General features: G+C 44.9%; 1 protein-coding gene across 1 annotated transcript in view; it reads left to right on the plus strand.

The window, feature by feature from the left end:
* Window positions 1-10,206: 10,206 nt before the first annotated feature.
* Window positions 10,207-15,163, plus strand: part of Efhc1 (EF-hand domain containing 1) — a 35,695-nt gene continuing 30,738 nt past the window's right edge. Inside the window, exon 1 of the mRNA XM_005369569.2 lies at window positions 10,207-10,402. Within this exon, the coding sequence (XP_005369626.1) occupies window positions 10,274-10,402 (129 nt within the window). The 5' untranslated portion in view covers window positions 10,207-10,273. The remainder of the gene's footprint in view (window positions 10,403-15,163) is intronic.

Raw genomic sequence — 15,163 nt, forward strand, 5'->3', positions numbered from 1 at the left:
ACAATGGCAATGGGTTTTTGATCCTACTGCACATACTGGCTTTGTGGGAGTTAGTTACCATTTTTATGGCCTTTGTTTTACAAATAAGGAATGGAAGCATAAACCAAATAGGTTAAGCCAGGACTGTGTGGTTAGTAACAGCATCTCCCAGAAACTTGGGTCTTTGGACCCAAAGCTCCCAGCCTTCCCCATCAGAATAAAGGGAACGTAGAAAATATTTACCACACACCATTGTGTGAACTAGAAAAGTTTGTAAACGGAGAGTAGTATGGGATGCAGATTTCCCACTTCCCCACCCTCATGTCCCTCAGTAAGTAAAGCAAACCTAAATGTGCAGTCCTGTTGGCATCCCTATACAGGTTGCCCACACTTTTCCTCTAAGTGATGCTGCAGGGGTGGGTGGTACCAGAAATGAAATTCCATATGTGCGCAGTGCTGGGATTCATCTATAATCACCAGAAAGACTTCCTAGACCATAAACCCACTGAAGGAACCACCAATTGGCCTCGGATTCTCTCTCTGTACTTCTGCAGTGTGCCTAAGATGACCAAAGGGGATCAATACACAGGATGTGGTAAATGGATCCCATTCCCCATCAAAGTAAATCTGAGCACTATTCCAGGCTGAGCCGATTTTATTTTCCCAAAGACAGCTAGGGAAGTATGTCAAACATCCCAGAGACTTTCTCACAGGCTCTGTTTCTTCTATGAGAAGAATACCATAGCTCGGCTCCTGGGGCTGTTTGCATTTGACAAATGCTGTCTGCAGTCTTTGCTGTTACAAAGCAGAACGCTGTGGGCTCTAAAGGCCAGTACCCTCTCTCTGGATCCATCTCACTCCAGAGCAGAAGTCCTTTGCTCTTGGGAAGGATTTCTGCCCTCCAGTATGGAGTGAGATGTGTTTCATCATCCCAGGGACAGAGGATAGAGAGAGAGTCCTGCTGTGTCTTGAGGAGCAATTTCTTTTTTTTATTTTCTTCCATATTTCTTCCCTCGTGCTCAGCACCAGTGATCACAGACTCTCACAGGCATCAGGGGCAGGGAAAGTCTTCTATCAGTGCCCCAAACTGCAAACAGGCTGGCTTACCCATCCTTCGTCACTGTGGTCTCCAAGTGCTCTTGGCCTACAGGATAAATAAACCTCCCGGTCCCCTTATTCTTCTCATCTCGATTTCTACCTGTTTCAGGTTATGTCCGACAAAAAGTATGCCAAGGGTTATTTCCCTGTGCAAGCCTAAGGACATGAGTTCAATCCCCAGAACCCATGATTTTAAAAACAGACCTAATGTTGCACATTTGTAATCCCAGTGCTGGGACACAGGAGGTGTCCACAGGAGGACCCCGGAGCTGCCTAGCCAGTCAGCTTCATTAGCAATCTCCAAACCACAGAGAGACCCTGCTTCAAAATCAATGGACAGCTCCTAAACAATCCCTGGGGCTGTGCCCTGGCCTCCGTATGCCTGAGCATGCACACTTACCAGTGTGTGTGTGTGTGTGTGTGTGTGTGTGTGTGTGTGAGAGAGAGAGAGAGACAGACAGACAGACAGACAGACAGACTGACTGACTGACTATTCACCAGGAGCTGTGAATAACTGTCTATTCGCCCCAGATAGAGAACCATTGACAAATCAAAGTATGGATAGCACCAAAGTCCAATCTCCAGCACCCACAAGGTGGCTCCTAAGCACCTGTAACTCCAGTTCCAAGGGATGCCATGCCCTCTTCTGTTGAATTAGGAGCAGTGGAGCTGCGTCCCCAGCATCCGGCCACCTGCACGGCTAGCTTTATACCCGAAATAATTACATGGAAACTGTATTCTTTTAAATACTGCCTGGCCCCATTAGTTCCAGCCTCTTATTGGCTAGCTCTTACATATTAATCTAACCCATTTCTATTAATCTTTGTAGCCCACGAGCTGGCTTACCAGGAAAGATCTTAACCAGCGTCTGTCTGCAGTGGGACAATCATGGCGACTCTCTGACTCAGCTTCTTTCTCCCAGAATTCTGTTCTGTTTATCCACCCACCTAAGGGTTGGCCTATCAAGGGGCCTAGGCAGTTTCTTTATTAATAAGAAATCACTCCCACATCACTCTTCTAACCTCCTCAGGCACTCTACACAAGTGACACACAGACATGCACATAAGCCAAAGTGCATACACATAAAATTAAATACTTTTTGCAATGCAGCCCCCCCCATCCTTTGCCTCTTTTCTTCCTTAGTTGTACCTGGATTTTGTCATCTCTAGCTTTCCCGGTCCCCAGTCACTCTTTCGACCATCTATTCGGAGTTCCCCACCAGACAATGCTTACCAAGGTCATTGTCCTTACGAGATGCCAATGGCAACAGAAAGAGCGCCATGTCCTTACTCATCCTGTGCTCACAACAATGTTACGGTTTGGGAAGTGGCTATTATTGTCCCATTTTCCTGCTGGGAAAGGGAGAGGATAACAAGTTTCCAGCAGGTCACAGAACTGGCAAGGGACAGAATCAGGACTTTTACTTCTCTGGTCATGCTCAGAGGCTGTCCATATGCCCCTTCCTTCTCTTCCCTTCCCTGCCCCCTCCTCTTTCTCTCTTCCCTCTTACTTTCCTTCTTTCTTCCCTGCTCCTCCCCTTCTTGGAGCTCTTGTATTATGGAAAAAGTTCAACCACACAAAGTCAGACAGAATTGTATAATGCATCCTTATGTAATCAGGTCAACAATTATCCATTTGTAGATAATCTAATTTCCTTTATACCCCCATACCACCCTTGTCCCTTTACATAATATTTTGAATAAAATCATGCACTTTTCCCATAATATTTGATTGTTTATTTTTTTTTAAAAACGGAGATTTTGTCTTGTTTGTATCTATTTAATTGTTTACTTTTGTACTTCCTCAGAGATGGGGTCTTGTTTCGTGACCCAGATTGGCCTAAAATTTTTTGTGTAGCCCAGATTGTCCTTGAGTTTAAAGCAATCCATCTGCCTCATTGAAAGAATTACAGGGATCTGGCTAATGTGAAATTTTTTCAAAGTGAAATCATAGTACTTCTACTATGTCTAAAATATTAAGCAATTTCTTGACATCCTTAAATAACCACTGTTTGATTTCCAGAAACTTTTCTAAATAACCGACATGATGTTTATGTGTTTGGATCAAGGTCCCAACAGAGCCCACACTGCCATCAATTGGCCATTGTTTATGTTTCTTTTTATCTGTAAGGCTCCTTCCACTTCACTCACCTCTGCCACAGACCCTGGGATTTATTGGTAGAGCAAGAATTCATGTCCTGGAAAAGTCACTACTCTGATCAGCTATTCCACCCTGTCTCAGGGTTCCGCCAGGACTTCATCTTAACCTGGGGTTCCTTCAGGACTCCTCATTCCTCAGATTTCGGGGAAGAGGTTGACAATGAGTCATAGACCCACAGGAACTCCCTCACTGACTACATGAAACTGTAAGTAACATCTATTTATGTAAACACATTGGCTTGGGGGGGCTGTTGAGAGTGGCTCAAAGGTACTTGCTACAAACCTGATAACCTGAGTCCAATTTCTGGAACCCACATGGTGGAAAACCAGTTACCTTGTGCTCTCTTCTGACCGACAGACATACCGTGGCACCCCCACGCTCATACATACATATGTAATAAGTAAGTAAATAAATAAATGTAATGTATTGGTTTGGGTGACTTTGATTTCCTACATGATCCCCATGATGGCCAGTGTCAACTGTCACCTAGATAGAAGTTAGAATCCCCTGGGAGAGGGCCACTTGAGCTTGCCATGGGGCATTATCCTGGTTGTATTTGAGGTGGGAAAATCTGTTCGCTGTGGTTGACTCATTATTCTGACAGGGGTACTGGACAGCATACATGGAGAAAGGGGGCTGAGCGGCAGCATGATTCACCTTCCTCAGCTTCCTGATTGTGGATGTGACCAAACAAACAAAGAAAACATGACAGAATCGACCCTGAACTGAAAGCACAAAAACAAAACAAAACAAAACAAAAAAAAAAAAAAGAAATCTCACCTTAACCTGAAGTTGCCAGAGTCACAGTGTCGTTTTGGGTTGTTGTTGTTGTTGTTGCTTTTCTTTGTTTGTTTTTTATCCCAGAAACAGGAAGAGAAACCAAGACAGTTGTGTAAGCCGGGAACAATTAGTGAGACTTATTTTCCATCTATTTTAGGGATGAGGAAACAAAAGACTCCAGAAGGCACTCGGCTTCCATTTGTACAAACACAGCCTTCATGACTCAGGTAGGGTAAGAATGTGGCTGCAAGGATCCAGGCTGCTGTTGTTTTCCCTTTCCATACTGCATATGTGACAGGGGAATAGAAGACTTTCAGATATTCTGATGTCATCAAGACCACTCCCTGTGTACTGTTGGCAGAGCAGTGAGCAGGGGTTCTGTAGTCCTAGGCGATGAACCCAGAGACTTGCATATGCTAAATAAGCCCTCTATCATGGAGCTACAAACCAACCCTTATTTTTATGGAATGGATCTCACCCAAGTTGCCCAGGCTGGCCTTGAACTCACTATCCAGCTCAGGCTGACTTTGAACTTGTTACCTTCCTGCCTCAGCTTCCTGATTGTCAGAACCACAGTGCCTGGCTTCCCTGTTGTTTTAAAGTCAACATGTTTCTGTCCATATTTGGAAGCCCAAATTATATCCAATATTACTATCCCATCATTTTTACAGCTGAAAGTCTTACCTCTCCGGAGTCATTTATCAAGCAGGAGATGAGTTCAGTGGTGTCTCCCGTGCTAAACGAGGACTCTTTCGTTTTCATTGGTGTGAAGAGATTTAGGTAAGAAAATATTCAGTTAGGAAACACTCACTAGGAATAATTCCTTGATCTCTTAAACCTCTGTCTTTAGACTTATAGCTTAATGTTTTCTTAGCCATAGTGCTTATGTTCACAAACCAGAGATTATTCTTAAGACACAGGGACCTGATAGCTGCTAGTTGGGGAACGAGCAGGGAAAGGAGGTATTGCCATAAGCAAAATTAGATCAACCAATCAGGAGCCCTATTAGGGATGACTAAATGTAAAATGTTGTCATTATAGCCCATGGATTTGTTATAATCTTTTCATAGTAATATCTACAATAATCAGTGGCTTCAGTGACTAATTGGTGCCTTGAGTGACTGACACTCCGTACAGCATTCCTTCAGGTTAATAATATACACTTCTGACTTCTCCCTAGAGCTGAAGTAAGACCAGATGCAGTGTAAACTGCGCATCCACTGTTAGTGGGAAACCTAGCCCACGGCAAAGCATCCACTGAAGCGTTTTCTCTCCACATACCAGGTGTGTCATCAACTCCAGGTGAATTGATGTTATGACTACAGTTATTAGTAGAAACCCCCTGCCACAACAGTATCAAATTCCTTACTCAAGTGATCAGTTCTTATTACAGCTATACCTCTTTTCTTATTATCAGCCCTAGCTCCAGGCATTATAATGCTTTTAATTGAACCAAAGTGTAATACAACTTTTATTTTTGGCCCTGCAGGAGGGGGTAACCCTATTTTTGCTAACACTTCCTCTGATTCTTTGTGCATGCAAAAGTCTAGTCCTAACTGAACTTGGCATTATTTCTCAAGTTTTTTCTTATTACTCAGGTGAAAAATAATGTTTTGAGTACATAGCTGTCTTAGCCAGGGTTCTATTCCTATGAAGAGACACCATGACCATGACAACTCTTGGAGAAGAAAGAAGACCGGCATGGTGCTGGAGAAGTAGCTGAGAGCTCTCCAGTGGAATCCACAGGCAACACAAAGAGAGAGGCATTTGAAATCTCAAAGCCCACCCGCAGTGACACACTTCCTCCAAGGCCACATCTACCCCAACAAGGCCACACCTCCTAATCCTTCTCAAGTAGTGCCTATCTCTTATGACTAAGCATTCTACTAAACCAGCTTATGGGGGCCTTTCTTATTCTAACCACAATGGGGATATTCTAAGCTCTAATATTAAGTTGCTTCCTGTTTGAGTTCATCATATACTGATTTTATGTCTAGACCTCGACACTCCAGTGTACTTTACATTGGCCATTATAGTTATCACTATCCCAACAGGAGTAAAGGGACTTCTTGACTAGCCAGTGTCCATGGAGGTAACTGTACTGTAAGCCTTAGGCTTCGCCTTTCTATTTACAGTAGGTAAAGTCACTGGAATTTTCTTATCTATTTGACAGGCATCATAGGTGCTGAGGGCAGAACTCAGGTCCTCATGGTTGCCTGGCAAGACTTTACAGACTAAGGCATCCCCCAACAAATCGCTATTTTTTTTAAGGCAGAGCCTCACTGTGTGTCTTAGTTAGGGTTACTGTTGCTGTGGTGAAACCCTGCAACCAAAAGCAAGTTGCGGAAAAAACACTTTAATTTGGCTTATACCTTTTTTTTTTTTTTTTGTCATAGTCCATCACTGAAGGAAGTCAGGACAGGAATTCAAACAGGAACTTGGAGGCAGGAGCCAATGCATACACCATGAAGATGCTGCTTACTGGGTTATTGCCCTTGGTTCCCTCAGCCTGCTTTCTTATAGAGCCCAGGACCACCAGCCCAGGAGTGGTACCACTCACAGTGGGCTAGACCCTCCCACATTAAGCACCCATTAAGAAGATGCCTTCCAGACAGATTTTAAGGGTACATTTTCTCAACTGAGATTCCCTCCTATCAGATGGCCCCAGCTCTCAAGCTGATAGCTTGTTGATATGAAACTAGCCAGCACACTTCGTCGCCTCGAATTGACTTTGCAGCCTGGAATTTGTGATCCTTGGGTCTTCCTCCAGAATGCTGGGGTCATAGGTGTGGCAAGGTCAGCCATCTACTGAGATAAACTCTTCTAGGAGAATGAGGGTGGTGGAGAAGAATAGAGAGGGAGCTCTGAGGGCACACTACCAGCCAACTGTCCTCAGGGCCACCCAGAATCAAGGTATACTCCATTAACTATTTGACTAGTAGGATTTCCTCAGAAAGGAAAGCACACGTTCAGAAGCAAGTCACTCCCCATACACAAACAGGTTCCTCATGAGCAGTAGGCTCAGGTGTGAGCCTGCAAGCTCCTTCCCTGCCCAAACCAGGGAATATAGATGCAGAGCAGCCAGGCAGATCAACCGGAAAGGCTTCTAAGCGTGTTTACATGTCCTGGGATTTCCTTTAAGAGAAGTGATACAGAGGGAGAGATTGTGAGTGTCTTAGTTAGGGTTTCTATTGCTGTGAGGAGACACCATGACCAAGCAACTCTTATAAAGGAAAACAGTTGATTGTAGTGGCTTACAGTTCAGAAGTTCAGTCCATTATTATCAGGGTAGGACATGGCAGTGTGCAGGCAGACACGGTGCTGGCTACATCTTATTCAGCAGGCAACAGGAAGTGACCTGAGACACTAGGCGATATCTTAAGAATGTGTGACCTCAAAGTCCACCTCTACGCTGACACACTTCCTCAAACAAAACCACACCTACTCCAACAAAGCCACAGCTCCTAATAATGCCTCTCCCTGTCTTAGTTAAGGTTTCCCTTGCTGTGAAGAAACACCATGACCACAGCAACTCTTATAAATGAAAGGACTTAATTGGGCTGGTTTGCTTATAGTTTTAGAGGTTCAGTCCATTATCATCAAGGTAGGAAGCATGAAGGCATACAGGTAGACAAAGTGCTGGGGAAGTAACTTGAGAGTCCCATATCTTGTAGGCAACAGGAAGTTGACTGAGACACTGGGAAGTATCCGGAACATAAGAAATCTCAAAGCCCACCCCCACAGTGGCACACTTCCTCCAACAAGACCATACCCACTCCAACACCTCCTAAAAGTACCACTCCCTATGAGATTATGGGGGCCAATTACATTCAAACTACGACACCCTATGAGTTATGGGGATCCATTGTATTCAAATGACTACAGTGGGACTGTATAGCTTAAGTTTCTCGTGCTGAGTCAGTTACCAGTGATGCTGGCTACCCAGCAGCAGCAGAGAGGTACAGAGGAGTGGAGAACTGAAGAGTTGCATTTGCCATCATGACTAATTCTCCCAGTCACCATCCTAGCCAGTGTCTCAGATATAGCGTGATGGCAGGGGCTTTTAAAGTTTGCAGTAACTGCCGAGATGTTCATCAATTCCTGGAGGGTTCTAATCAGATACTGGGGGAGTCTTAATTAAGCTCATGTACATAAGAAAAATAAATAAGAAAGAATAATTTTTAAGGGACAAAAGCTGGGTATGGTGGCACACACAACCCAGACTGTCCCAAGAAGAAAGGAGGATGAGCCACTGATGCTAGGTACTGTGCACACCTTTAATCCCAGCATTAGGAGGCAGAGACAGGCACATCTCTGTGAGTCTGGTCTTCATAGAACGTTCCAGGAGGCCAGCAAGGGGTACATAATGAGACCCTGTCTCAAAAAGAACAAGAAAAGGAGGAGAGGTAGGGGAGGAGGTCAAGGAAGACAAGAGACTGCAGACAGGCAAGAATAAGAAACAGTAGTAAGGAGAAATGAAGAGGTCTAGATGGGAATTTTGATGGGTGGGTATAATACCAGTGACGGCTCTAGATACCAATTCCTGTATTCTTATGCTGGCCCCTGGAGCTCCACGTCAGTTAGTGAAACCCACAGGAAGACTTGCTGTGGCAAGCACCCATAAAGGCAAAGCTGTTGTGATGGCTAGTCTTTCTTGTCAACTTGACGACATCTAGAAGCAACTAAAACCCAAGGGGCTGGCTACACCTGTGAAGGATCTTCCTTAATTAAATCATTTGAAGTGGGAAGACCCACTTCTAATCTGGATCTCTGAGGTAGGAAGATCCACCTTAAATCTGGGTCACACCTTCTGCTGGCAGCCTATCTAAAGGACAAGGAAGAAGGAAGCTTGCTCTCTGTCTGCTTGCTCTCACTCTTGCTAGCAAGTCCATCCCTTCACTAGCCTTAGAGCCTACTTCTTTGGGAGTCTAGCATACACTGAAGACCATCTGAGACATTCAGCTTTAAGAACTGAACAGGTACTGAATTCTTGGACCTTCTGTTGGTAGATAGCCATTGTTAGACTAGTTGAACCACAGACTATAAGCTACTTTAATAAAGTGTGTGTGTGTGTGTGTGTGTGTGTGTGTGTGTGTGTGTGAATGCATCTTATCAGTTCTCTTTTAGAGGAGCCTGACTAATACAGCTGCCATCCGAACTGCTGGTGGCAGCAAGTGACCCATGATGCTAAGTTATGTCTTCTCTTTCAGGCTTACTACTCTATTGCGTCTCTAAATTCATAGGTCAGAAACGCGTGTTTTGAAGACCAAACTCCTGAGAAAACTTGAGACACAACGAATCCAAACCCTGGAAATCTTGGCTTTAAGTTCTCAGTGCTGATGGATTCTTGATTTTTTTTTTCTTTCCCTGATGATGTTTCAGGAATGGGGTCATTTTATGTTTAAGGAAAAATATTAAGTTGCCCAGAAAGTGCCGTACTCAGCAGTATTTCACTGCCGTTAATTGCTTCTTTCTTGTGACTCGGCCTCTCTCTTTAAGGTGCTCTCTTCCGTGGTTCTGATTTGTCACTGGGCTGTAGCTATCCAGCAGGACTGACACGGCCACTATCCTGCTCTGTAGTCAACAGATACTCGGGACAGTTCTGAGACCTCAGCACACAGTCTGTAGAAACAAGTGGCGCGGACCCACATCTGAGAGGGGACCAGGAAGCTGGGGGAAAGGTGGAGGAAGTGTGCATGGGGCAGGTGGAGGTGAGGGGGTCCAAATCATGTCTGAGCAACAGAAAGACAGTCAATTATAATTTAATTCACGACCCGTCTCATGCGTTTGAAGTAATTAGCGTTTTCACTGGGGAGCAACCACTTACGCTGGGTGTGAACCAGGACGGCAGCTCTTTTCCCAGAGTTGGGAAAGTGTTCCTGAGCTCTTGGGAGGACTACTTGGAGCGAGAAGGAACTTCTCCTCCGTAAAAGAACGTGACCTCACTGCACGAGCCAAGGCCTGAGGACACCAGCCTTCTTCAGCGGCGCACATAAGTCGCTCCTCAGTTGCGCCCCCAGGGAGCCACCAAGTGGGTGCAGAGGAAGAAGGGAAGGGGTGGGGAAGGAAGGGGCGGAGCCGCCTCTGTCACACCCAGTAGCCACGTTCAGTGACCAAGAGCCTCAGGGGTCCTACGCGCACGCGCAGACCTGGACTCCGCGCCCTCCTCCCCGCCCTTCCACCCTCCCCCCGCCTCGCGCTTCTCCCTCCGTGGCGTAGTGTTTGGCGTTACCATGGAGTCTGGAGAGGCCCGCGGATGCTGTTTGTTGCCAGGGTAACCCGAGCGGCAGAAGGCAACCGTGGCGGCGGCTGCAGGGCTGCGATGGTGACCAACCCGGTGCACGGCCTGCCCTTTCTCCCGGGCTCGTCCTTTACGGACTCCACGGTGAGAGCCAGTTGGAAGGGTTCTCCACTCCGCGCGCCTCTGCTCTCCTCCATCACGCCCGCTCCACCGCCCTCCTGCATACCATCTTCTGCGGGCTTTGTTCGGCCTCTTGGTAGTCCACACACCTTATGGGTCCTCACTGCGGACTTGTTCTTACTTTCCTACCCCACCTAACCTGTCTTCTGGCCCCATTACCCCAGGCCATCGCCATTACCCCATTACCCCAGATTCATTCTTACCCTCCTCAGTGCCTCTCTGCTTTCAGCCTCTCTGCCCTCCTCTCCCCAGCAACCTCATCTGAATCCTCAAGATTGCTGCCTTGCAGCCCCCTTCCCATGCACTCCTTCCTAATGGTCATCCCCTCAGGTCTCCGGGCTTCTGAGTTAACGGTCACTTTTCTCTCTAGCTTCAACCTTCTCTAGAATTGAATCCCGCTCCAGCTCATCTTGGTTTTTTTGTAGTTTCTCTTAAAAGCGTGCCCATCTTCCTCTTCTCTGCTTTGCATTTTTTCATCTCACTTACCTCAACCTCATGGACCACTTGGTGCTTTTTCTTTCCTTAGCCTGTGTTTAACATTCTTACCATTGCATTTATTGTATATAATATATAACCCATTTTCAGACAGTGTGTGTGTTGGGGAGGGGGAGGCTTGCTTGTTGTATCTTGTATGCAACCCAGAGGGGCCTTGAACTTGAAAGTCATCTGCTTCAGCCTCCAGAAAGGCTCGGTTTAAAGGCATGCCAACATGAAGTGTCCTTATTCAGATTGTATTTCATTCCTTTCCCCTGACTGTTTTTCTTAAATTCACTGTTTGGATGAAATTTAATAACGATGATGATGATGATAATAATAATAATAATAATAATAATAATAATAGTCCAGTGTGGTGGCATGTATCCTTGATCATGGCTTTCGGGAAGCTAAGTCATAAGGATGGCCAATTTGAGTCTAACCTGGGCTACACAGCCAGTCCCTGTCTCCAAGCAACACCAAATCCAAATCAGACAGCACAAGAACAGCATGAAAAGAAGGCACAAACCACGGGGACAGTGGCTCAGAGGAGGAAGTGCCTGCTGCTCATATGTGAGGAGTGAAATTCAGATCACTAGACCACAAGCAAGCCGGTTAGCTAGGCTGGCCCTTATCTTATGCAGCCTCCCCTCATCAACGTAGGTCTGTCACATGTATGCCCACATACATGCAAGCAGACATGTGCACACCACACACACACACACATGCTCAGAGAAAAATGTGCTGCCACCACTACCACCAAAATAAAAAATGCCTCAGATCAAGGCCCAGCTGTAACAGGAGTTTGGTTTCTTTGTGACATAGTTTAACTTTTTTACTTACTCATTTATTTTGAGATAGGGTCTCATGTAGCCCAGGTTGGCTTCAAACTTACTATATAGCCTGGGGGTGATCTTGAACTTATCCTGAGTGCTAAGATTACAGTCAGGTCCCCAAAGCCGAAACTTTGCCAGTGACAGGCAAACACTATCCCCCGAGCTACACTCCAACCCCAGCTCTTAAATGCCCTGGGCATTTGTTTCCGTTTTAACCGAGAATCGACATTGAGATTCGTTAGAGTGGCGAACATAGGTGAACCAGTAGCAATTTATATTTTTATAGTTTGATAATTCAGATTCTTAAATTTCACATTTTTAAGGGAAATGATTTAGTCTACTTGTTTTCTAGGGGACACCAATTTCAACGGAAAGTGTGGAGAGAATTTGGATTCCGACCCTCTTCTACTCCCGCATTCACATAGCATGGTCACTTTTAAAAGATACACACTCCCTGAGTGTGATTTTCTGCTGTTGTTGTTGTTTATTTGAAAGCCAGGCTGGCCTGGAGTTTATTGTGTAACTTAAATTGCCCTCAAATTCACAATGATCTCCTGACATACCTTCTCAAGTGCTGGGATTAAAATGTGAACCACTGTGCCTGGACAGCATTATAGATTTGCTGTTACAATGAGCTATGTAAATTTTATATCATTTAAAAATTGTAGACGTTTTCCTATGCTGTACAGAATCAGCTTAAGCACTCGGTGTCGGTGAGTGTGGGTTACCCACCAGGCAGGGTGAGTTAATTTGGGACACTATGGAGGTATGGCTGGAAATGTAAGGCTTTAAATATTTATATGAAAAGGTGAACTGCCTTAGACATACTTCATATGAAGTATACTGAGTTACTGTCAACTCATTATCCTTCCTTGAAATTTGAAAACCTTGGTAACTGCATCTTCATTGGTGAAGGAATGTTGTAACTCCAAAGGAAACGTGTCCAGAAGGTGAACCCAATGAATAAGAAGGTGGGATGCCTGAAAATACCTTGCCTAGGGCACCCCATGATATAGTTGATGGATGCTAGAGACATCGCTAACCACAAAGAAAATGAACTGAAGTCACTGATGTTTTACTTCACATTTTTGGAGGAAGGGGTTGCCGTAGAACATGTAGAGGTCCCGTAAGACAGTGCCTGGGAGATTTTTCCTTCCACCTTGTGGATTCCAAGAATCAGATTTAGGTGGTTAGTCTTGGTGGTAAGTAACCCTTATCTACCAAGCCACCTCCCAGCCCTCCTCCCTATTTTTGGTACTGGGAATTGAACCTAGGTCTTTGAATGTGCTAAGTATACCATCACTAAGCCGTACTCTTAGCCTCTAGTGATACTGCCTTTGCCTGTAGGGGTCGCAGAGGAACCTGAAGCTGTACACATTGCCCAACTTAGCGTGTTGTGTGTTGTGCATCTGGGGCAGCTCCTGCCAACTGACTTGGAACCCAGAACACATGACCTTTAAAGAAAGACTTGTGCTCTACAAATCTTTCAGCATTAATCTGTTCTGCGCTTCCTTTGATGGTAGTACAGACCTTGAGAGATAGCAGGGACTCTATAAAGTAACAGATAGGCAGGCAAAATCATTTTATTCTTAATAAAAATAAAATTTGTGAACATAAAACCCACTGAATTAATATAACTTCAATTTCATTCTGCCCCTTTATTTAATATTTTACATTTACAATGACAAACAAATGTCAGAAAATGATTATAATCCAGAAATCCAGAATACAGAATGTTCACTAAATCCAGTATGTATGCTTATGGTTGTAGTGTAGTTATATAATTTTATATGATGTTCTTTTTTGTTTTTTGATTTTTTTAATTTTTTGTTTTATTTTTTTGATTTTTATTGAGTTCTACATTTTTCTCTGCTCCCGTCCCTGCCTCTCCCCTCCCCCATTCTGTCCTCCCCCAAGGTCCCCATGCTCCCAATTTACGTGGGAGATCTTGTCTTTTTCTACTTTCTATTTCCCATGTAGATTAGATCTATGTAAGTCTCTCTTAGTGTTTGCATTGTTGTCTAAGTTCTCTGAGATTATGGTTTGTAGGCTGGCTTTCTTTGCTTTATGTTTAAAAACCACCTATGAGTGAGTACATGTGATAATTGTCTTTCTGGGTCTGGGTTACCTCATTCAAAATAATGTTTTCTAGCCCCATCTATTTTCCTACAAAATTCAAGATGTCGTTATTTTTTTCTGCTGTGTAGTACTTCATTGTGTAATTGTACCACCTTTTTTTTTTAATCCATTCTTCAATCGAGGGGCATTTAGTTTGTTTCTAGGTTCTGGCTAGGACAAACAATGCTGCTATGAACATAGTTAGTTGAGCACATGTCCTTGTGGCACAAATGAGCATCCTTTGGATATATACCCAAAAGTGGTATTACTGTGTCTTGAGAAAGGTTGTTTCCTAATTTTCTGGGAAATCACCACACTGACATCCAAAGGGGATGTACCAGCTTGCATTCCAACCAGCAATGCAGAAGTGTTCCCTTTTCCCAACAACCTCTCCAGCATAAGTTGTCATCAGTGTTTTTGATCTTGGCCATCCTTACAGGAATCTCAGAGTTGTTTTGATTTGCATTTCTCTGATGACTAAGGATGTTGAACATTTCCTTAAGTGTCTTTAAGCCATTTTAGATTCCTCTGTGGAGAGTTCTCTGTTTAGATTTGTACTCTATTTTTTTTTATTGGATGATTTGTTCTTTTAATGACCAATTTCTTGAGTTCTTTGTATATTTTGGATCAGACCTCTGTCTCATGTGGGGTTGGTGAAGATCTCCTCCTGCAGAAGTCCCTGGCTTGGAGTTGGACCTGTTCTGGTGGAGATTGCTGACTCTGGATCTGGTCGCTTGCTCAGTCCTGATCTGCCAGTATTCTGGGACTGGGTTGTCTCCCAGGACTGGATTTACTCCTGGCTTCTGCTCCCAGTGGAGAGCTTGTTTCCCCAGGAGTCTCATTCAGTTCCACTCCTGTGGTGGAGTTCCTTGCCTCAGGGCAACTTTGGCCTAGGTTACTGGCATTGACCTATATCTATAAATCCTGGTCTGAATTCTCTCCTGCAGAAGTCCCTGGGTTGGAGCTGGACCTGGAAAGTTTTCTGGTTCTGATATACTGCCACAGAGGTCCCAGGCTGGAGTGCGCCTGAACCCTCAGAGGACCTGCTTACTTCCTCAGAGGTCCCAGACTCTTGCTGGGACCTGCAGGGGTTCCAGGATCCTGCCTATTCCCTTTGGTGTCCCAGACCAATGCCCAAACCCACAGAGGTCCTGGCTCAGGCCTACTCTCTCTGAGGTCCCAGACTCACGCCTGGCCCAGCCGAGATCTCTGGTTCCTGCTGGTTCCTGCCTATTCCCTGGCAGGACCCAGGTTCACTCAAGCCCAGGCTGACAGAGCTCCTGGCCCCTGGCTAGTT

This window comes from Microtus ochrogaster, unplaced genomic scaffold (genome assembly GCF_000317375.1).
Source record: "Microtus ochrogaster isolate Prairie Vole_2 unplaced genomic scaffold, MicOch1.0 UNK52, whole genome shotgun sequence".
Classification (NCBI taxonomy): Eukaryota; Metazoa; Chordata; class Mammalia; order Rodentia; family Cricetidae; genus Microtus; species Microtus ochrogaster.